Source organism: Bos indicus, chromosome 4, assembly GCF_029378745.1.
Source record: "Bos indicus isolate NIAB-ARS_2022 breed Sahiwal x Tharparkar chromosome 4, NIAB-ARS_B.indTharparkar_mat_pri_1.0, whole genome shotgun sequence".
NCBI lineage: Eukaryota > Metazoa > Chordata > Mammalia > Artiodactyla > Bovidae > Bos > Bos indicus.
In genome coordinates, this window is record NC_091763.1 from 114,933,487 (window position 1) to 114,958,041 (window position 24,555).

The 24,555-nt window shown below is 39.3% G+C and overlaps 1 protein-coding gene across 22 annotated transcripts in view; it reads right to left on the minus strand.

Moving 5' to 3' along the window:
* Positions 1-24,555, minus strand: part of KMT2C (lysine methyltransferase 2C) — a 253,899-nt gene that overhangs the window by 59,485 nt on the left and 169,859 nt on the right. For 19 of the 22 annotated variants that reach the window (XR_011566132.1, XM_070787358.1, XM_070787348.1 and 16 more), the window contains 12 exons: positions 22,806-22,925; positions 20,290-20,406; positions 17,872-17,973; positions 17,476-17,580; positions 14,493-14,674; positions 14,076-14,240; positions 12,991-13,100; positions 12,384-12,449; positions 11,241-11,453; positions 5,171-5,299; positions 3,257-3,376; positions 546-676 (listed from right to left, as the gene is read on the minus strand). Coding sequence is in view for 21 of the 22 variants with exons in the window: in XM_070787358.1 (XP_070643459.1) it covers positions 546-676; positions 3,257-3,376; positions 5,171-5,299; positions 11,241-11,453; positions 12,384-12,449; positions 12,991-13,100; positions 14,076-14,240; positions 14,493-14,674; positions 17,476-17,580; positions 17,872-17,973; positions 20,290-20,406; positions 22,806-22,925 (1,560 nt within the window). In the remaining variant the exon portion in view is untranslated. The remainder of the gene's footprint in view (positions 1-545; positions 677-3,256; positions 3,377-5,170; positions 5,300-11,240; positions 11,454-12,383; positions 12,450-12,990; positions 13,101-14,075; positions 14,241-14,492; positions 14,675-17,475; positions 17,581-17,871; positions 17,974-20,289; positions 20,407-22,805; positions 22,926-24,555) is intronic. The other 3 variants (XM_070787368.1, XM_070787359.1, XM_070787354.1) reach the window with 2 other exon arrangements.

Sequence of the window (24,555 nt, forward strand, 5' to 3'; positions counted from 1 at the left end):
CCACCAGGCTCCTCTGTCCATGGGATTCTCCAGGCAAGAATACTGAAGTGGGTTGCCATGCCCTCCTCCGGGGGATCTTCCTGACCCAGGGATCAAACCCAAGTGTCTTTTGTCTCCTGCATTGGTAAGTGGGTTCTTTACCACTATTACCACCTGGGAAGCCCCTAAAAGTGATAAGTGTTATTGAAGCTGTAATTCTGGCTGCCAAAAAACCATCTTCATTCAGTGAACATAATCACTATAACCAGTGCTGGCAAAAGGAGTCCACCAGAAGTGGGTCTGCAGAGCACAATGGTGTGCCTGGTTTGCAAGAATGAGCCTTTCCCAGCCAAATACGTCTTCTGAAATTTAGAAGTGAAAAACTGGGATTAAAAAAGAACTCTGTGAAAAGTATCGAAGCACAAAAAAGATGAACGTAATTTTTAAGTGCCCCTAAGGAGGTAAAAATAGCATTTGGGATGACAAAAACAATAAAACTATTTTTCAAAACTCAAGACATCACTTCATGTTTATTAACAAATACATAATATAAAGCAAAATATTACTTGTAAATAGACAGGGAAAATTTCTTCCAGCTTATTTTTCCTTTTTCGGTATCTCTTCTTTATTTTTTCAGTGTTTTCATTAACAGAAATAGATTCATCAACTAAGGTATCTGGTAACTGCTCACTCCAGCCTGAAACAACAATCACACTTATAAATATGTGGTATTTAAAATTTTCAGATAAACCCACCAAAATAACTAATAATAAATGATAACTAACTTACCAACATACACACAGACAAGTTTTGTCTTTATTCTTTCAGTTTTATTGAGATATAACTGACATACAGCTGTCTAAATATATACATAATGACTTGACAAAAATTTTTCACAAAAAGATCTGTTAATTTTAAATATCATAAAAATTCATTTCATGTCTACTTAGTACCAGCATGCTTCCTATTGTGTCTTAATGAGTATTTTCTTACAAAGCAGAAATTTGTTTTTATGTAAATGGTGACATCTTGTTAAAGGTAAAAAAAAAAAACACATACTCAATGCTAATGAGTATAGAGAAATGGCTACTCACAAACAACTAAAAGGAATTTAGCAGGTCCAACCTCTAGGTAGAGTTTATTGGAACTATCCCGCAAAAGTCTTTTAAAAAATGTGTATCCCTCAATCCAGCAATTCTAGGTTTGGGGATTTATTGCAAACTAGGTATCTGTAGTACATACATACTGTGATAATGTATGACTATCTGTGAATCTGGTCATAAAAACGTTATGAATGCTCAAATTTAAAATAAAAGAAATGCAAAAATCTGAAATGTTGGCCTAATAAACAAGAATACCACTTACAGCAGGTGAGCAAGGAATCAAATGATACTCTCAGATACTTTAAGCAAAAGACACATACATGCCTTCTGAAAATCAATGTGGGCACTTGTGTTGCCAGACTACATAGGTTGAATAAAAAGTACTCAATATAGTGGAGAAACACATTTTAAACAAATTTTTTTTTAATCTACCAGTGATCTAACCAGAAAATATACAATTCCCTAAGACCAAAAATTAAGGTCAAACAGGAACCACAAAAATAAGCAAAGAATGAAATAAAGCTCTCTGAAATGCTGCTAAAACCTAGTGACCTTGAACTCCAGTCTTCAGAGCGCTATGAGGAATGGGGTACAGAAGACAAAGCCTGCAGCCTCTTCCCAAGGTGGCGAGACCAACCAAGGGTGCCTGCTACAAAGGAGGGACCCAGGGCTCCACGCCCAGGGCTGGGTGAGCACGGAGCACACCCTCCCCTACCCCAGTCCTCCTCTCATCACTCACCACCACCCCCACCCCAACGGCAAAGAAAACTGCCACTGAATAGTATGGTGCTGAAGAGAAAGGCAAAACAAATGAACATCTTCCCTAAGAGTTCATAAACTCAATACAGCCCTGATGTGTAAAAAACCGGCATTTACGTAACACAGGTGGACCAAAAACCTTTAAGCTAAATACTTAGCTTAAAGAAGTCCTGGAGTAGTAGTACCTCATGTTCCTGGCAGCGACAAATGCAAATGTTTTCTGAAGGAACCAATCTTTAATTCAGTTCTCAAAAACTTCAGAGACTGCTCTACAGAATATGAGCTCACAGTTAAAAAAAGTTTGTTGTTGTTTATATATATGTATGTGTATCTCACACAACAAACACCATCAAATGAGGCAGCAGGCAGCAGGGCACAGGAGAGACAGTGTAGAATGTGACGCGCGAAGGTTTGAAAATACTTGACTCTAGATCAAGTGCAACTAGAAGAAGTAAGTTGTACGAAGAAACTACAGTCTTAAAATATCTAAAAAGTAGTCATGAAAAGGAAAATATGCACAATCGATTAAAAACTCAACGGATGACAAATGAAGAAAAACACTAAATGATGAAACTAAAGTTACTTAGAAGACAATAGAGACAAACATGGAAAATACAAAAAATAGTTTCACAGAATGTATCACACTTAATTGGGGCATTATTATAGTCACATTAAGTAATATCAGAAACTTCTTTAAAACCATTACAGTGCTTCCTCTTAAAAATGTACAGCAATTAAAAAAAAATTAATTCACAGGCCAAAAGCCTACCACAATGTAATGGAAAAAACTTTATTCAAAAAACATAATAAAAACATATCATTTTTCTTTACATTCTATATACAATATTTAAAATACAGAAAACGTACAGATCAAGACCATATGGATCACAAAGTCTTCATTAGAACCAATTCTTAAGCTATGGCTTTAGCAATGACTTAACTTTCTTTGAAACTCTAAGAAAAGATGACACAATATTAATTGGAAGATACATTTCTAAAACAGCATACAATTTTGTTATAAATTATTGGGGTACCCTGTCACTTTCAGATACATGGTCTACAAAGTTTCCGATTTTACATTTTATACCAAGTACCTAAGGCAGGCAAAGAATGGCCTACTGTGAGATGACCAGAAAGTGCCAGATGTGTTTCTGTGATCAAGTCCCTAAACTGCTTATATTTAACAGAGGGAAAAAATACAACAGAAACACTTGTTAAAAATCTCAAAGCAACATAATCTACTGGGTTTAAATAATTTTCTTATCAAACCTACTACACTGCAGATATGAACTGCACAGGCACCTTACAGATCGCTGAGCAGCAGTAAGGTGGTGGCCGTGGCATTACTTCCAATAGTTGTTTTCAATGGGAACATCAAGACAAGACAGTAAAATCAATCAAAATCAGGACCATACCATCATCTCTGCTGGGTAACTGCTCGGAAATGGAGCCTGAGGAATCCTTTCTGATTACAGATCTTTTGGTTTTTCCTTGCCCAGTTCGACTTCTTTGTCGTACCATAAATCCACCAATACCTATCCAAAACAGAAATTGGGGAATCCTGTAAATAACTAACTTCTCCCTGTATTTCCTCCAGAAGCAGGATGAAAATGTTTAGTCTCACAAGTGAGGAATATCTCAAATTCAAATGGGCTAATTTAAATCAATAATCTCATTTTAATGCAAAATAAAAGAGTTTGGAAATAAGACGTCAAAGTTATTGTTATCTTATTACTAACCAAACAGGAATAAAGAATTCATTGAAATACAGAAGACTGCATGTACTTCTTCTAAACAATGTCAGAGTAAACATTATAGTGTATTATGCTTGTTTCCTTAATGTCAGTAACTCACAGACCATTCAAATTATTTGTACGTTAGTTGAGGGAGAGCAGACACAAGATACAAACTAAACTAGGTGATCCCAAAGAAAGCCAGCACGGCTTCTGGGGAAGTGTGTCCAGGTGCCCCTAGTAAAGTCAAGACATGAGACGCACGCAGCTCCAGTGAGGGCACGGAACCTGGCACCGAATGGTGCCATTCTGGTTACTGGCAGACTTTGGGCAAGTTATTTACCTTTCCACTGCCTCAGTTCCCTCACTGGTAAAACGGGGATAATGTACAGCATCTCCTACACGCAGGTTATAAGCACTAAGTAAGCGAACACACATAAAGTGCTGAGACTAGTGCCTAACATACAGCAGCACTGACAGCTTTTATCACTGACAATATACTTTGTGACCTAATGGGCCCCTCACACGGGTCCCTGACACGGATGACTTACTTCCATGTAAGGCAGATAAGGAAAAAAACAAACAAAAAAAACCCTGAACGTTTAACTCTTAAGTTCCTGGAAGGAATTCAGACATGTCTAAAAAAAGTAAGTGCCTTATAAGCCTCATAATGACAAAGAAATGAAATTATTTTCATACAATGATTGAATGAAACTCATCTAGGCATTAATTACAGATGTGGCCCATCTGGAAGGAAAATCTAGTGGAAAACAAACACAAAGTTTTTCCTTACACATCAAAAGGTATTTAGATCATTCTTATCAATACAACAGAAGCAATCAGAAGAATAAAGACTGGACTGATTCAATATACCTCACAGCAGAGTGGGTGGGATCGAGGTTCCAGAGGGAGGGGATAAATGTGTACTTACAGCTGATTCAGACTGTTGTACAGCAGAAACTAACATAACCTTGTAAAGCAATTATACTCCAATTAAAAAATACACTTTAAAAATTTTTGCTTAAAAAATGCAAAAATTTTCATAAGCAAACTGCCTAAAAAGAGCCTAGAAATTCTGTATTATGAATATGTCAATACTTTTTTTTCCATTAAGGCAAAAAAAGTTTGACAAATAAGACAGCTTTTCTCTCCCCTCCCCTGAGGCAGAGAGGAAATAAGAGTTCTTAACAGTCACATTATTAACCAAACTATAAATTCTAGGAAACATAAGAACTCTGTCATATCATCTTCATATTGTACACTTACTAGTTGGTACTCCTGCACAAAAAATGCAGTAAATTTAAAAAACAAAAATATTAGAAAGTGAATGCTAAATCATGAAAGAATTGACAGAGGTACACATCAAGGGAAAACATATGTTTTATTGTGAGTCAGTCACATACCCACACTAAGACATTTATCACCTACAAAGTTTATTTCAACTGTTTAGTTCTGTCATCTATACATACAAGTTTTAGAGTTGTTAAGGAGTTATATTTCATCCTGATCATTTCATTATAACTGAAGCCCTATTATATTTTTCTTAAATTAAGTAAGTTTTGATTGTAATTGAAATGCCCAGCTAAGGCGCTCTACCTGGTCGGTACGGTTTCCGTTTTCTCTTTTTCACGCCCTCCGTTCCTTCGGCCCCCTTAGCTTCATCATCCACAGCTTCTCGTTCAGGACTAGATTCTGATTTTCCATCACAGTCCATGAGTTCTCCTTCTGGAAAAAAGTAAATGTACAGACAGAACTGAAAAACTGCCGAATGTATAGCTCCTATGTAAGAGGAAAGACAAAGCAAAGTGGCTGCTGAGCCACTCTAATCGTGCATCCCACCTGACAGGGAGAGTACAGAAAGAGACGGAAAAGGCCCCCGACGGCTGGAGAAGTCTTGCTCCTCAGTGCACCCTTCTCAGGAAACGCAACACGAGGCTCAAGGAAGGGGAACAGAGAGGATGCTTGGAAGGACAATTATAAATCAATCTGCACTTAACCTATCACTCCTTGCTATTAATTATGTCTTCAGGTCCAGGACCCGAAGGCTGTCTCTCTAGCCTAGAACTCTCCTGAGTTGCAACTAATCTGTAATTAGATATTACCCAGTTACTGGAAACTCTACATACAAAATTGAACTACTAATTTGAAATGAACTTCCTCCCTTCCTCGGGATTTGCCTGTCATTAAAGAGCAAAGAAATGTACCCTGCAGAAGCCAGACTCCTGGGAGACAGTCTTGACAATGCCTCATTTCTTTTTTCATGCCATCAAGGCTCCTCAGTATCTCTCAAAGGCGTTTTACTTTTCTCGACTGTCATCTCAGTCCAATCTCAACTTACTGCCATTCCCTCCCCTCCTATCCCTCTCCTTGCTTCCAAGCTTACCTTCCTCCCTAATCGGTTCTTTAAACTGCAGCCTAAATGATCTTTCTATAAATACCTATCAATTTTCTGCTTAAGAACCCCTTAATGTCTTCCCAGTAGCCTGAGAATGAGATTCAAACTGTAAGGCCCAGGTGATGTGTCCTGTGAGCGCCACAGCCTCACTGCCCCCCCACCAACTCACACTCAGTTCCCTGTGCTCATCAAGCCCTCCCCTCTGTCTGCCCCTATCCCCCGTCTCGGAGAATTTATCTCCTGGAGAATCCCCACAGTTACATGTTCCTGTACATTAACATTATGCGTCATTTGAATTGGTTCTCTTAATGTCCATTTCCTTGCTAGACTATATTCTTCTTAAAAACAGCTATCAAGATTCTTATTAACAGCTGCATCCTTAGCATGGTATGTAACAGGTGTTCAATAATTTTCTCACAGAATGATGTAATCAATGCAATTAATGCATAAGAGAACACTTTTAAAACCATGGTAATCAAAGCTTTTCAAATTATGCTTTATGCTGTGCTGCAGGGGGGAAAAGTTATCAAATACATTTAAGAATAAATTGTTAACACTGTTCTTCAAGATTGTAAGTATTATGCATAACATTTCTATAATACCATTAGCACTGTGCTTTTTTTTTTTTCAGTAGTATTAATATTAGGTCAATGTTCGAGGTCAATTCTATAATTATTCTGATAATTGCTTTCAATAGCTAAAATTAAACCATGAAAATTTATTTACTGAAACTTAGCAAACACCAAAGAAAACAAAACAGTGTAATTACTTACCTTAAAATAAACCCACTGAAATATATATGAGAAGGAATTTAGGGTTAGATGGTAGACTAAAAATCTAACTTCACTCTCCCGAAACCCTACACAAAGCAAAGCAACTTATTTAAAAAAATACAAACTTAGAGAGAGAGAGAAAACAGGAAAGAAGAAAAGCCATAACTTTGGAAGGAGAAAGCCGAAAGATGAAAGACAACTGAGTTAATCGCAAATTCTCATTTAAACGTGGAAGGAACTAAAAAAAAAAATCCAGCTTATATCACAATCTTCAAAAGAGTGAGGAACTGGCAGAAGCAGGCACCTTTGGAAATGGGTAGCAGGAAGCTAAAACACAGAACTTCATTAACTACAGGAGCCGCAATCCCTATGACCGTCCCAACCCCACACGCTGGGAGGCCGCCAAGCGCACCCACAGGGTTTGGGACTCCTGGGACTCAAACTGCACACTGGGGCAATGTTCTAAAACAGGATTAAGTGACTCCAGGCAGGTTAAATGCTGGCACTCTCATCTGGGGGTCCTTCCCCACTAAACTCCCAGAAGGTCAGAAGCTAAGCCTCTACGCCCCAAGAGGAGACAGAAGGTCCTCCTGGGAAACCGAACCAGCCCCAGGCAAAGGCCTAAAGGCGCTGGCACTGGGGGATTCTCCCAGCAGGAAGCTGAGGGCACACAAGCTCCGTCAACACACCACCCACAGCCTGAGGCTTTCCATCAAGGCCTTAACCCCTCATTGTTTTCAAAAAACTATTTGTTTATCCAATCACCACTTTTAGCCTTCACTTTTAATCACACAAGGACAACCAAGACTTACTAATGAAAGACAGAGACCTGAGACCACAAAAAGCAACTAGGAATTGAAAGACTATGTGGGAAAAAGAAAATATATATATAAAACTTTAACGTAAGATAAAACACAGGAGAAGCAAGAACAGGATGCTATGCAAAGGAGCATTCAAAGGAAGAAAGCTCTTGGAAATTAATGCATGGTATTTAAGAACAAAAGAAAAATGAAAATCAGTAAGGGATAGAAAGCTAAAATAAGAAAATTTACTTTAGACTAAAATGCAAAGACCTGAGCTGGAAAGGAAGAGAGAAAAGACAGGGTGCTTGGGCTGAGTAGGTGAGGCACCAAGGGGAGGAGCATCAGGGGTTTCCAGAGTGTTTCCTAACGTTGAGGGGTGCGGGATGAGGGGCCACTCAGTGCCCAAGCAAAGAAAGGGAAACTTAAGAGAATGAAACAGACGCACCTTCATGAAATTTCAGAACACCGCGGACAAGCAATGTCCTAAGATCCAAACAGAATCCAGAGACAACACGGACCATACCAAGTTCCCTAAACAGTAGAAACTAAAAGATGCTGGATCAATGACTTCAAAATGCTGAAGGAAAACTGAATTCCAACCTGGAAACGGTCAGGAGGGTGGGTACATTTTCAGAAATACATAACCTCTCAAATTTGCCTTCCATGCACTCTCTAGAAACTCTGAAGTTTCTCAAGAAGACATGTCCACCAAACGAGAAAGAGAAATATACGAAACCTCAAGCCCCTCAGAGTAGACTGGAAAAAAGAAAGGGAAAAAAAAAAAAAAAAACCCAAAGAAACAAAAAAACCCTAGAGGCCTCTCAAAATGGGAACTGAGTTACTTACAGCCATACAAAGGAATATGAAATGAAAAATGGTGTAAAGGCAAGGAAAAGAACATTAAGACCAAAAAAATGCATACCCTGAGAGCTTGGACATGAATTAAAACACGGCCACAAGGACACACAAAATGGCCGTTGCTGGAGAAGTGAACCGGCCAGACACGGAAAAGAGGAACACTCTTATTCTTGTTTTCAAAACGTGAATATACCACTTGTCCAAAAAACAAAATTTAAAGAGTCGAGGGAATGAGCATTAACAAATCGCAAACGTACCCACCCAGCTGCTTTCTCTCGTCTGCTCTGGCCCCTCTGAACCTACTCTGACCCTCCCTGCCAGAGACTGAGTGCTTCCCGACGCCCCCACCATGTTGTGAGGGGGCTCCCCCGGGGCAGCAACCGAGAGGGAAGCATTGTGATCCCACTCTTGAGACACAGACTCTGTAGACTGGGGGCGGGGGGCGGTTTGTATTAACAGGGTACTCCGATTTCAGTAGGTGAATTACAAAGAAGCCCGCTTTTACTGGACAAGGAGTTTGTTTCTGATATGCTAAGGTGATTGTTTATGACTTATTTCCCTCAAGAAACACTCATCAGTAGAGTTAAAAATTAACCGCACAAAGATGGGTATTGCTGCCATATTTCAGAAGCATTACAAGTCCATGTGGACTTTGTTTTACGTGTATGATATGATGCACGGTATTACTTCTAAGGGGATGTCTCTGCTGGCAGCCTCAATTCGGAAACTGTGCAAGTGCAGAAATATCCACCATTTCTCACAGCACTGTTTCCCAGAACAGTAGTCATTGGGAAAGCCGTACAGTCTTTTTATTGATGCTTTGTTTTTAAGAGGCTTTATAATCTCATACTTTGGGAATTAATGTGTACTATCAAGAAACCTCTCAAATTTTGTGAAATGCATCAGATTTAAGTTAGGACTATGAAATCACTTTTCAGGAATTTTCTAACGGCCTCAGAAGTGACAGTTTTTCACCATACTCTGGGTGACGGACATCGGGTCAATTCATCCCAGAAACACAGACTACTTCTTTACAAGCCCCACCCACTTAAAACTTCAAAATGCACTTCTGTTCCACAGTACATGGAAAGGGACATCCTGGGCGCAGGTCTTGAGGGGGGATCTTACACAGAAACATCAGAACGCTTTTCTCCCAACCACACAGACCCAAAACCACACTACTGCGTAAGAAGTATCAGGATAAACAGGGGCACACACAGACCCACTGTAAGCCACGAGAATCTCTCATCTGACAACTGTAACAGCCTCCTGCCTGAACCACTTGCCACAGCTCTTGTGCTTCAAACTGTTTACACTGCAGCAGAGTGCTCTTTTAAAAATCTAAATAAGCTCACGCCTCCCTTCTCACCAGAAGCCTCCGACAACTCCCCTCCCATTTACCGTGAATCCTCAGGCAACGCTCTGCGGTCCTAGGGGAACTCCCGAGTCGCCTCCCTCTCTTTACACCTCTGCTCTCATTGCTGCCCTGTGCCCTTCTGCTCACCCTGCTGGACACACAGCACACATGCTGGCGCGCCCCACCCAGGGTCTATGCACTGGCATTCACGCCGCCTCTTCTCTCAGGTAAGAGCAGGTCAGGTCATCTGAGCCCTCACCCCACTGTCTGCATTCCCAATTCCTCTCAACAGCACTTGCCAAACACATTTTTATCAACTTATGCTGTCATATATTTTTAATGATCCTTTTTTTCTAATATTAAAATGAAAGTTTCATGAGCAGAGAAGTTTATCTGCTTTGTTCACTGACAGAACTTCCAACATCTGGTGAACGGCAGGCATTCACTAAGTACTGGTAAATGATGAGATGTGATGCAACGAAAGTAATTCTTTATTTTTGAATCACCTGAAAAGAAACAACCACTCTCTACAGATAAACAAGCCAATGGTGAGCTTCTTCAGAGATAAGCACAAACCTCATATTGAATTTAATGGGCTTCCCTGATGGTTCAGCTGGTAAAGAATCTGCCTGCAACGTGGGAGTCCTGGGTTCGATCCTTGGGTTGGGAAGATCCCCTGGAGAAGGGAAAGGCTACCCACTCCAGTATTCTGACCTGGAGAATTCCACGGACTATACAGTCATCGGGTTGCAAAGAGTCGGACACGAGCAACTTTCACTCAAAGTTACTTTTTCATCACAAGAATTCAGCTAAAAAAAAAATATGTATTTTAACCAAGAAAATGTTTACAAACAGATGTTTTATGATAACCATCGTGAATGTAAGCTTACACTTGAAAAAATGGTGGTTTTTCATTTCTAGAATACATGGATGGGTTCTACTTCAACTTAGCCATGGCATCTAAGCTCACAGCCATCTGAGGAGGCTTTCACTGCCATCTAGCAAATCCTGTATTTTCAGATTTGTGATCTTCAAACATACAATGCTCCTGGAAATTCCTCTAAGTTGATTCTATAAGGATACACGAAAGGAAGAGAACCCAAAAAGGCAAGATGCAAGACGACCACTCTCTTAAGACAGGGTCACACCAAGGGTTATCCTCTAAGTCAGCAGAATTTTGTGCTCTTTAGTGGATAAGTTCTGTCTGACTCTCTGCAAACCCACAAACTGTATCCCACCAGGCTCCTCTGTCCATGGGATCTCCCAGGCAAGAACACTGGAGTGAGCAGCCATTTCCTCCCCCAGGGAATCTTTTGGACGGAGGGATCGAACCTCTATCTCCTGCACTAGCAAACAGATTCTTTACCACTGAGCCACCTGGGAAGCCCCCAGAAGGATCTACCCTTGGGTAAATCACATCCCTTAAAAGCTCTTTTAGTTTTCTGCAAATGTATTCCATGGAAAATATGTTAAGTATTACCTCGACTATCGTCCATTTCGCCGTCCCTGGAATGCTCTGACTGGATGTCTGGAGGGGTCTGAAGGACAGCCACACTATTCTGATTTATGATCTTCAACTTCAACTTTGGTTTTGACCGTTTTCTTCTTGGAACGGTAACCGTGAGGCTCTGTAACTGAGTCATCCCTGATTCCGTCAAACACACACCATCCTGGGTGTAGGTCTTGGGTGGATCTAAAATTACAATATCCCAAGGAAACAAATTGAAATTCTCCTCTTAATTTTGACTGTTAAGTTGATTACTTTCCAATAAGGCCCATGTCAAGGTAACGTGACTTCTATAAACAAATTACCTATGAAACGCACAATTAGAAGTATTCAATTAAAAGTAATAGTTGGCCAAACTTCTTTGAATTATAGACAGACATCTTGTAAATTTTTTTTTAAAAAATGGTCTTCCTGGCATTTCTATCTTCATGTATCAATACAGGAACTTAAAAAGCAAGCACTGAAGCTAAAAAGCAGTGCTTCAGCCACTCAAGTATGAGTTTTTTCCTAGAGTAGCCTTTCAGTGTAAAAGGTGAGGATGAATTTACACAAGAGAAATAAGAATACTCCAGAAGCCCATTTGGAAATCAAAGTATCAGTATAATCACCTACAAGGAGAGGTAGTAAATAACCAGAAATCCTACAAAATTTGAAGTGTACAAAGTTGCTGCTCATTAGAACAATTTCTGTGCTATCCAAATGTTTTTGTATCAAAAGAAATCAAACAGAACTATGCAAAAGAATGACAGTTTAAGAATCCTGTTAATCACTATTCTAGGCTGACCTATTACAGAAGAAGAAGAAGTTCTGAAGAGATCTCTGTTTGCTAACTAAGTTTCATTGTTTAACTAACACAATACATCAATGAAATCAAAGCAAGTATGTAGTTAGCAGTTACTTCAAAAGTGGTTATTTTCACTGCCAATTTGCTGAGATTTGTAGGAATACTGTCACACTAAAGCTGGAAAAGACAGGCATTTTGTATATTATTAGAGAAATGATTATCAACATTAGGGACTTTACACTGAGAGTGATTAAGGCAGGAGTCGTGTAACAAGTCAATTACATAAAAATCAAGTGTTTCTTTGCAGTCAAGGAAAGCATTTCAGATTTTACCTAGTTCTTTCACTTTTGTGACAATTTGTGCTACAAGTGAAGATTCACAGCAGTCTGAGGAAGGCACTGAAATTAAAAAAAAAAACTCATAATTTTTTCAAAAAATTTAAAATGTATTTAAAGATTTACATATGGCTAAAGTTTCTACTGCTGCACCCATTTTAGTGAAATAAATGCTTGAATACTAAGCAGATTTAAAAGCTGTCTTGAAAACAACAGAACAACAAGGAGAAACAGTGGAGGAAATACTACGTAGAAGAAAAACGATAAAGAATTGATGCTAAAAAAAAAGGATCGATGTACTGGATTTCTACATATGCTTAATAATTACAAAATTATGAGTCTTGAAAGCTACGCTTACATCTTAGAGCTAAAATATATTCTTAATTTACTTCCTTTATGTAAGTAGATTGTTTTAATATATTAACTTGAGGTAATAAGAGTTAATTTAAAACAAAAAGTAACTTATTTTTCATAAAACGCTTTCCAAATAACAGCTTCACAAAAAGAGAAAAAGGAGCAGCGTTGAGCCCACTCGCTGGTTCAGGACGACAAGCACAGGCGAGCTGTACGGGACAGCGGACTCACCACTCAGATCACCTCTTACCATTTGATGTAGGCATATAGGGTCTGCACAGGCTACAATCGAAACCAATGTCTGCTACATTCTCCACTTCCTCTTCAGTACTGAAGTTCTGACAAACTGCATGCATCCACCTAGAAAGACCACGTTCGTAGTTTTGAAAAAAGAATACACTAAGGATGGTTTCTTTTTAAAAACTGCAACATTAGCTAACAGCCTACAATCATGAAGCCCCTAAGTCTCACATGCTCCTTCCATCCAGCCCCCATTTCTCTCCCTCCTAACCACCCCTGCTGGCCCAGAAAATCCATCAGAGCTGAAAAGAAAAAAGGAATGGGAACAAGTACCAGGAAATAAGCGGAAGCACTTCATTTGAGGAGGATCGGACAATCACTTTGTAATCTATCACAGACAGCCAGGACATTGGCTCAAAGTGAAAATGTCAGTCAGTCACATCTGACTCTCTCCGACCCCACGGACTGTAGCCCGCCAGGCTCCTCTCTGTCCATGGAATTCTCCGGGCAAGCGTAGTGGAGTGGGTGGCCATGCCCTTCTCCAGGGGATCTTCCCACCCCAAGGACTGAACCTGGGTCTCCTGCATTGCAGGCAGATTCTTTACTGTTTGCGCCACAAAGGAAGCTGGTGAGGGCAGGCAGAAAGGAACGGACAAGACTGTGCGTGGTGGAGCATACACAGGCTCCAGACGACATGTCTCCTGTGAGGTGGATAGAGCTCAAGGAAGTGAATGGTCAGTGGGAAACGAAAGCTGTCATTCTGCCTTACAACAAAGAACTGGTAGGCAGAGTCCTGAGAATCCTACGCCACTGACGAGATGCTATGCTGACCAACGCTATGTGAGCACTGCTAACACAGCACAGTAACAGGCCCCCGAAATCAGCCCTCAGGAAACGCCAAGTGAAACATGCTAAGCCTGGAATTGAGAATATAAAAAAGAAAACAAGTTTCTAGCCAACTAAAAAAATCTGGAAAGGAAAGATCTTAACTTCATAAATTTTAGATAGAAGAAAATTTCTTTTCCAATTTTCTTTTGCTATATTTAAGGGAGAGAAGCTTGCAAAAAAAAGAGGGGAGAGAGGAGAGCACAGCACCTGTCACACTGTCTGCACTGCAGAATCAGGTCCTCCTCTCTGTAGTTCCGGCAGCAGACGGGGCAGGAGGACAGGCTCGCACAGGGGGCGCACTGGGTGTAGTTGTTCTGCCACTCGCATCTCGGACCTGCGGACGTGGCTCCACAGTGCCTGCACCACACACACCTGGAAGCCGACACGCACAGGTCTCAGCCCTGCTTACCCGAGTCACGGCGTGGCTGAAACTCACAGAGCTACACACGGACACAACAGGGGAGGTACTCAATGCAAATGGGAAATACGTGCTGATTAGTGATACCTGGCATCATTAACACACACCACACAATTAAGCAGGTGTGGCTAATCTGTGAAAACTACAATGATGTGGCTCAGTTCTGAACCTAAACGTCTAAGGAGGAAACCAAAGTCCCAGGGTACCATTTGCACTTCCAGCCTCCTTTGGGAACGGTTTGCAGGGGAGGGTCGAGGCAGTAGGTGTGGTAACTTATGTCACAGTCGTCGCACAGCAGGAGCCGCCCTGGGTCCGTCGCCTTCCCACAGGCCTCACACACGGTGCACTCAAGGCACCGCCAGCCCTTGCTCAGAACCACTTTAGTGATCTGCAAAAGAAACCACCAAGCTGTGTGATTCATACATTGATCCACGCCTCACACAAACAGGATCAAGTACACCCTACAAACTGACACGGTGCTCCCGTGCCCAGGAGCAGGAGAGGGGCAAGCGCTAACGCTCACTGTGGCCCAAGCCCGGGTGGCCACGTGCCTGCCTAGTGGACACAGTAACTGACATTTTCGCGCCTCAGTTTATGTAACTATCGTGTGCTCTGGATTTTATGGATTTTAAAGAAATCAAGTAAATTATCCCCAAACTGTTTATTATTATGTGTTTGGCGGCGACAGGATCTTTATTGCAGCACGTGAGCCTTCAGCTGCGTGTGAAACTGAAGCTTCCTGACCAGGCCGCCCGCACTGGGAGTGAGGAGTTTTAGCCACTGGACCACCAGGGAGCCCCCCCGTGATTTTTAATATAGGACTTGAAAACGTATGGATACGGTTTCAACCTACGACATTTCATGAATTCATGATTCTTAAAGTTGTGTACATCACGTAAGGACTTGTATATTAAAATCAACATTAAAAATGCAAAACTCTTAAGGTGTAACATGAATTCCCAAGGTGACTTCATGGTTTTGGAGGATTTTAGGCTATGAACCTAGGACTTTTAAAGTTCACATTCACTCCTCTATTCTCCTTTCCTTCAAGGGTCTAACTTAGTAGAAAAGTTTGAGAACCTCAATTCCTCAAAGCAGCCACATTACGTAATATTAAGAATCTGGAACCAACTAAAAACATCTAATAAGGTTAGAGACTATGTATAAAAAGGACAACAAAGAATCTGTAATAACAGTACAGCAAGTGATCAAGACAGAGAATAAAAGTTCAGACCATGAGGAAGCTACATGGGAGGAAAAGAAAGGTGAAATAAATGATCAACTATCAAAACAGCACAGATTTTCTAACTTCAGATCCTAAAATAGACTAATAGTTTTCAATTCTACAGGAAAATACTTTTCAATCCTTAACCTAGCTAAACCAGCAATTAAACTGAAAAGCCTTTTAGACATACAAAGACTCAAACTTCAGCTCCTGAGTACTCTCTCTAATGAACTTAGCGATATGAGGCATGAAGTGAGGGCATATACCAAGAAAAAGGAAGCATGGGATCCTGAAGGCAATGAACCCGACGTCAGCCCAGAGATATTAAGGATGAGAACTGAGCAATAGACCCAGAAAGTTCCAGCCCAGCTCAGAACAGAGAATAACAGAGTATAGAAGGGGTGGGCCTTTCCCAGAAAAATAGGTACTCGCTGAAATAATGTGCTATCATATTTCTACAGTAGGTAAAAAAACAAACAACAAAAACTAATGGAAAATCATCAATCATTATTTTCTTCTTGCTATAAAAAACTCCACGAAAAACAAACTAAACTCATACTATACTATTTAGGTCTCCAGTGAACATTTATGGAGTCATAACCAACGTGAAATTAAAAGACATTTGCTACTGGGAAGGAAAGCTATGACAAACCTGGACAGCATATTAAAAAGCAAAGACATCACATTGCTGACAAAGGTGCGTATAATTAAAGGCATGGTTTTTCCAGTAGTCAGGTACGGATGTGAGAGTTGGACAATAAAGAAGGCCGAGCACCAAAGAATTGATGCTTTCCAACTGTGGTGCTGGAGGAAGATTCTTGAGAGTCCCTTCAACAGCAAAAAGATAAAAAACCAGTCAATCCTAAAGAAAATCAACCCTGAATATTCACTGGAAGCACTGAAGCTGAAGCTCCAATATTTCAGCCACCTGGTGCAAAGAGCTGACTCACTGGAAAAGACCCTGATGCTGGGAAAAATTGAAGGCAAAAGGAGAAGGGGACAGCAGAGGATGAGACGGTTAGATAGCATCACTCAAACTCAATGGACATGAGTTTGAGCAAACTCTGGGAGATAATGAAGGACTGGGAAGCCTGGTGAGCTGCAGTTCATGAGGTCACAAAGAGCTGGACACAACATAGTGACTGAACAACAAAGAGTTCTTAACGTTTGAGACGAGCCACCCCAGAGTGAAGGCTCTGTGGACTCAACTTAAAGCTTAAAAAGAAGTTTCAAAAGGTTCAAACAACTGCCTGCACAACAACAAAAACTCAACCCCTTTTTTAAAGGAACCAAATCCAGACTTTCAACAATATGCTAACTCAATGCACCATGTCCTTGTGCAATCGAAAATTACTAGATGTTAAAAAAGGCTGGAAAACATATCCTAATTAGGAGAAAAAAGGGTTAATATAATGTGATGTGTATGACAGAAGCAGCAGACAATTATAAACTTTTCAAGGACTTGTGAGGCTGTGAAGTGGAGGGTGGAAGTTGGAAAGTAGGTTGGTGAACCAAAACACGTGCTCCAAATTTGATGAAAACTATCAACCCACTGATCCAGGTAAAAGAAAATGTCCTTTTGCATATGAATGAGGGTTTGGTGACAGTGGAAAGTGAGCAGGGTGAAATAATGAGTTTTTACTACATATTCTAGTAGTCAACTTTTATGATCAATAGAATGAATCAACTTCATGCCTTACCAAAAAATAGTATAAAGTATCTTTTAATATTAAATGTATACATTTGTTCTTATACTTTTTCAAGGCAATGCAGGACAATTACCACAAATTACCTCAAGGAGTTTCTTAAGGTAACACTTTAAAGGCAATATTTCAAGTATATACTTAAATATTGTCACATATGTATAATAATCCTAACAAACAATAATTGATTAATTATAAGAACTGGAGTTAGCACAATACTACTCAGTTCAAATCGTAACATTTATATTTAAGTGTATTTACCTTAATACTGACACAGTATGGATGGTAACACTGACCACACTGAGAACAGGCAAGTAATCTTCCCTCTGCTCCTTGGCCAAAACTGCCACAAACTACACACATATCCTGAAATCAAGAAACAGTAACATATTTTAAATCCAAGACCAAACTAAGAATATGCTAACATGCTAATTTTACAATCTGTATAAATCACCTTCTTCATTGATATAGCTCTAGAGCTAAATAATCAGTTGGCCAAAAAATTTGTTAGGGTTTTCCCGTAAGATGCTGTGGAAAAACCTAACAAACCTTTTGGCCGATCCAATATCAGATGACACCAATGTCAGTGCGAATGAGATGAATTAGAAATGGACGAGGAGGAATGCAAAAGTGGAGAACAAATAATTTAGTTCAAACCTGATGCAAAGTGAACTTGTCACTACTAGAAAACAGCACAACGGTGTTGTGCATGGAGTTCTCCTCTTCATCCTTATTTGATGAAGCGTCTGCAGCAGACACCTGTAAGAAGCACAACACACACAATGTGAAGTCACACTTCTCACGTGGCTGCAAAGTTTAAGAAGATTCATATTTAAAATACAACTTTTTTGCCAGAGATGACACTAACAATTCTAAATTAGACTATTACTGCCAAGATAATATAAACACATAAAGTATGGCATTTTTTACTCACTTAATTGTTTCTTTATAGAGCTACAAGTCTCACAGATCAGGAAGTAATGAGAAAACAAACCTGTCTTTAGGAAGACTTGATTAACCAAAAATTCTAATCAAGAAACAAAGAGTGAATTATTTATGTGTACACATACACAAACACACACACATATGTATGTATCATTCTATTTCAGTGACTCTTAAAGCCTGAAATCGGTGCACTCCAAACTGAGATGTATAAAGATATAAATACAAAATACACATCAGATTTTAAAGACTTAATAACAAACAAAAAATGTAGATATAGCTCATAAATAATTTTGTGCATTTTATAAATTACATGTTGATACTGATGCTATTTTGGACATAATGAATCAAAAAGTATATATTAAAATTAATATAAAATATAAAATAAATTAATAATAATTTTAATATATACTTTTTGATTCATTATGTCCAAAATAGCATTTCATTGTTCCTTTTTTTTTTTGATGTAGCTACTAGAAAGGTTTTTTTGTTTTAGTAGGTAGAGGGTGGGTTTTGGCCAAGCTGCGTGGCTTGCTAGATCTTATTTCCCCCACAAGGGACTGAACCCAGGCCCTTGGCAGTGAGTCCGGGTGGAATCCTAACCATTGGACCTCCAGGAAATTCCCTACAAAGTTCTAAATTGCATATATAGGTCACACGGGGCTTCCCTGGTGGCTCAGATGGTAAAGAATCTGCCTGCAATACAAGAGAACCGGGTTCAATTCCTGGGTCAAGAAGATTCCCTGGAAAAGGGAATGGTTACCCATTCCAGTATTCTTGACTGCAGAATCCCATGAACAAAGGAGCCTGGTGGGCTACAGTCCTGGGGGTTACAAAGAGCTGGACATGACTGAGCGACTAGTATCTTAATCCGTTATGGGTCGCATATTTCTTTTTGGACAGTAACGCTTCAGAATATAATCATTTTGAGTAACTTATCAAAATTTCAGTATTAGCCAAAGGATGATCAACCACAGTCATTAAGTTATGTACTTAGTTAAATTTGACCAAATCAACTAAGTACACACTGGCTTGTTAATAATTATTTCCAGCGTGCTTATCATGAAAAAAGCTCTGAACTGGATGTTAAAAACAGAGGATAAGAAAACCAATGCCAAAATTATACACCCTCTTTGCTTTAAAAGCTTACAATCTAATGTGGAAGAATTGAGCTGAAACACAAAGTAAAAATAGAATTATTGTTCTTAACAAATACTGACAAAAGAGTAACTAAATAGAAGGAATATGTTACAGTAATACATTTTTTCAATATACGTGAGTTTAAATGCAGTTTTAATGGACATTTCTACTGTTTCACAATGTCAACAATAAAAACTATTTACAGTCACAAAGGCCTAAAGATAACAAGGGCAAAGTATAAACAACCCAATCAGTCAGCACGAGGGAATGACTAAAACTACAGAATATCCAAACTTATGAAGAATTATGCAGTATTTAAAAAAATATCAAGGTAGAAATCTGTATGGATTTCCATACAGGAAATCATCACACTACACTGTGGAGTTGAAAAATAAGCTGCAGAAAACTATGCGAGCTGCAGCACCATGGCATCAAACACAGCAAAACGACTGTGTGTCTGCCCAAGGACACACATCCTAGGCTGAAGCATAAGGAGTTGCTGGTTCTGCCGGTCAAAGGCAGTTCAACGCTGGCAGTCTCATATGAATCAGCCTAAAACGTAAATTCCCCAAGCAGGTCAAAGTGAGAGAACTAGGACTCAGGAGGTAGCAGCAGTAGAAACACTCTGATCTATCTGCAGTGTTTAAAATTTTTAAATTGAGGGAAGTGTGAAAGTGAAGTCGCTCAGTCGTGTCCGACTCTTCACGACCCCATGGACTGCAGCCTACCAGGCTCCTCCATCCATGGGATTCTGCAGGCAAGAGCACTGGACTGGGGTGCCATGTTTGTAACTCACTTATTAACAAACAAGCTACATGATCATCTCTACAAATGCAAAAAAAAAAAAAAACCCAAAAAACTGGCTTCCCAGTCCATCACCAACTCCCGGAGCACGCTCAGATCATGCCCACTGAGTGGCGTGCTAAGAGTGAGATCATCACCATCAGCTGACACAGTAAGGACCACAGCAAAGGTAAAGGGCGCAGGCCTCACCCCTGGTAACACGACTGCCCCGATTCCACTTTTCAATTTTGATCTGCCTCGGCCGCCTCGTCCAGACAGTCCTGCACCACGAGGTCTCCGCTTTCCTGGAAATCCGGACCCCCGGCCCTACACAACAGATATGGAAAAGTCAGCATTTTACAAAAGCTCAGAAGAATTTTAAATCCAAATGTGAGATAAACCATCATATGAAATGTTACACAAATACACTTGCTTCTTTTATTCTCATCGAATGACAGCTATTAAGTGACCAGGCTTATCATTTGCAACTTCCGCTATGTGTTCTACAACCTAAACATCTGCAAACTTAAAAATCAAACATGGGTCTGCCACTGTGAATGCCCTGCATCAGTAAACACCTGTCACTGTATTTCCATTTGCTAACCTTACATTCAAGGTGGCTAGAACAGACACACCTCTATCCAAGTGCTTTCACGTGTAACTAATTTTATCACATACAGAGCAAGTGTAGGGAAGGACTCTCTCTCTAGCTGGCTTCTTACAAGTATACTAAAGTTAAGATACGCTGAGTACTTACTACCTACTGCTCGAGCACTTGTTCCTCTCAACAATCTCATATGGTCACTACTATCTTATTATCCCCATGTTAGAGATAAGTACACTGAGGAATATGGGCTTTCGGGCGATGCTAGTGATAAAAAATCTGCCTGCCAATGCAGGAGACTCAAGAGACCCGGGTTTGATTACTGGGTTGGGAAGATCCCCTGGAGGAGGGCATGACAACCCACTCCAGTATTCTTGCCTGGAAAATCTCATTGACAAAGGAGCCTGGTGGGCTACAGTCCAGCCAAAGAGTCAAACACGACTGAAGCAACTGAGCACACACGCACAGAGGAATAAAATGGTTAAGTAACTTGCCCAAAGTCATACAGCTGGCAAGTCTGGCTCCAGTGTCTACATTTTTAACCAATACTCTGTACTGACACAATGCATGAAAAATAATTTAAGTATACAATAGTAATTTTTTGTCATTAAAATTGTCAATTTCCTTTAATCATTCAAAAGCTGATGTAAAAGGCTTGCTTTAAATCACTGAGATAATAAATACTTAAAATAGAAATAATTTATCTGAATTTTTACCTAATACAAGAAAGAAATCTTTGGAAAAACATGTTGAATCTCCTGATATTTTAACAAATAAGTACTAAGGTTATTTGTTTTTATGATTTTCTTATTCTCAGATTTATTACTACCTGAAAAAAACCTGACATCTACACACCTAATTACATATATTTAAGATTACTAAAATGCTTGGGAAAATCCTGATTTTTTTTTCCCCTCACAAGTGAAATAATATGCCACATCTTCAATGGATCTCACTTTTCATAGTTTGAAATACTGAGCTCATTACCCCCTTGGCAGAACGGTTTCCAAGTACATAAATTATGGCTATACTGTGAGCATAAGGAAGACACACGTGAACAAAGGGGAAGGGGGTCTTCTTCCCTTCAGTTTAGTAAGTTACAGCCAGCTTCTAGTTTTCCATCTGTCTCTCTTTATCCTCTTAAGCTCCTCTCCTTCAAATATCAAGCTTCTCGGAACAAGGGACAGGGTAGGGTTGGACTGGATAGTTTTTGTTTTTTAATCGGTATAAAAGACTTTTTACAAGTCAGTGATTGAATCAAGACTATAGTAATCCCTCAACTCATTTTTCCTCAGCATCCAATGACACAGGTAAGAAAAAGTAAAAAATGAGTGGTATACGTTTCAAAATGGTCAAGCAAGACTTCCAAGCTCTTAAAAAAGATATTTACGTTTTCAATACCTTGTATTGGTATCTGAGTTGAAAACTAGTTCTTCCAAAAGTGATAGAAAATAAGAAAGCAGAATCTAGAACCCCTTTGAAATCCTTATTCTAAATTAAAGACCATTATTCCATAATTACATTAAGAAGATGAAATACTGTCTTCTCTAGTCAGTAATGTTTTAACTTTTCAGATGATTAACATTTTTTCAAATTAATTTTTCACCCTTCAAAATGCATCAGATTGCTTAACTTACAGTCAAGGACTAGCAGAATTATCCACCAAAGATATGAAAAAGTTTCTATAATTTTTATTAACAGACAATGAAATCTGCCGCAATTCTGCTATTTCTCCTCCAATTGTATATAAAACGTTAATGCAGTTTTACTTTTGTTCTTTTCTGAGCAACAAAATTTTATATCATGAATGAGTCCTTAATTACTTTATAGCCTAAGGGACAAGGATTTCCCCCAACAGAAAATATACTGTTAATTACAATATAGAAGGAAACATTAAAAAGGTATTAGAAATTTACACTTAAAATCAGTCAAGTAAAATGGCAATTTAATTTCTTTCTAGTCCAGGTTTTTAAAGGCAAGCATGTTGCTTCTTCATATTAAAAATTTTAGATGTAAGAAGTGGCTCTGGAAACCAGAAAAGAAAAGTTTAATTCTTAACTTCTATTCGGACAAAACCAACCAGAAAGAAATGACATATGAATGTAAATGCAGTTTTATTTACCACTTTGATGCTCCAAATGGCACTGCCAGGAAGCTGCCTGGGTTTAAAAATTTCCCGACCTTCTGAAATGTCTGGGGACCAGGAAGGTGGGCTCACTGTATTATGGGTACTCCAAGCCCCCTAGGATATGGCAGGTGAGAAAATAGATGTATAAAACTCCGCAACGTAAAAGTCAAAGCCAGCAACTAAGGAATTTTAGAACAGCAAAAACAAATGCAGACGTATGGAAACTTAGGACAAATTGCTTCAAGGGAGTAAGGAAAGTAAGCTTATCACTTAACAGTGACTTTATGTTTAAATGTTTGCAGCTACAATTTACATTAAATGTTACATTCCGGTTGAAACATGAGTACAATAAAGCATATTAATTTAAGGTTTATGCGACATCATTGACTTCTGAACAGCAATTATAGCATGAAGATATAAATAAATGTCAATCAAACTTTAAATATTAAAACTATAAGAAACCATTTGGGCATTACTCTTTTCTAATGACTATCACTCTACCAGAAAGGGGAAATGAGTAAACTTAAAGAACGTTAGGTATACTTCTTGCTATAAACCACCGAAACAGTAGGCCAAAAGATGCAATCAGAAACATGAGCCATCAACAGACACATTCACTGTAAAATCTGGAAAGTCAGTTTGTAACCGTAAGATGTAAACACCATTATAATCCTACCATTTAATTACTGTTCCTTCAGTGCCCACTAGTTGTGGACTTTGGTTTTGTTTTTTTTTTTAGGGGATTATTACACTTAAAGTACATCCAAGGAACTAATTTGAAAAGCAGAAAATTGTTAAAGCAAATTGTCCTAAATTTGCAAATTAAAATGCCTGAAGTATCTGATTATTTATACGAGAAATAGTACTTATCAAAATAGTTAAAACTAACACATTTTGCTTCCAAATAATCACATTCAGAAATAACCTGAACTAATCTGATGAGGAAGCAGCAAAAAGAAAAACATTTACTCCACAAAGGTAACATTTTAAAAGAAAAACACAAAACAAATGTCAAATAATAAAGAATCTATTTTGAATTAGATAATTCAACAATGCACACTACGGTCTTACCACATTAAATGATTAAAAGTAAAGACAAAAAACGTGGTACTTACCAGGTTTCTAGACTCCTAACAAACTGACAAGCAGTTGCCTATTAAACCACATTAAAGTACCGTCAGGGGATTTAAATAATCAACCAGAAGTAAGAACTTGACTGCCCTTAGGGGAGGAGACTGGTAATGAAGTAACAGTATTTTGAGAAGGACAACACAGGGAGCCTGGCTTCGCTTTAATTACCTCCCTTCGGCTCAGCTAACAGCTACACTGACTTCAGGGACAAGTCGCTATCCCACTAACGGATCATCCTGCATCTCAGGCCACACCTGGCCTCTTTCCTGCTGCATCCAGGGTCTTCTGTAACCCCTGTGCTGCCGAAAGCGATTTCTCCTATAATTTTACTCCAACTCTCAACAAGTAGGTGTAGTTCTACCAGGCCCCTTTGCTCCCCTCACTGACCCACCTCGGCCTCCAAGGCACGTTCCTCCTTCCACTTGACTCAGAAGCCTGGACCACTCTCCTCTCTCTGGTTTCGTTCTCAATGGTATTTATCTATAATGAGGGCTGAAAACACCATCTTGGATGCTGCTGTTCCCCAAATTCTCATTTCTGTTTCTAGCATGTTCTGAAAATTAAAGTGTCAGCCACTTAGTCATGTCTGACTCTTTGAGACACCATGGACTGT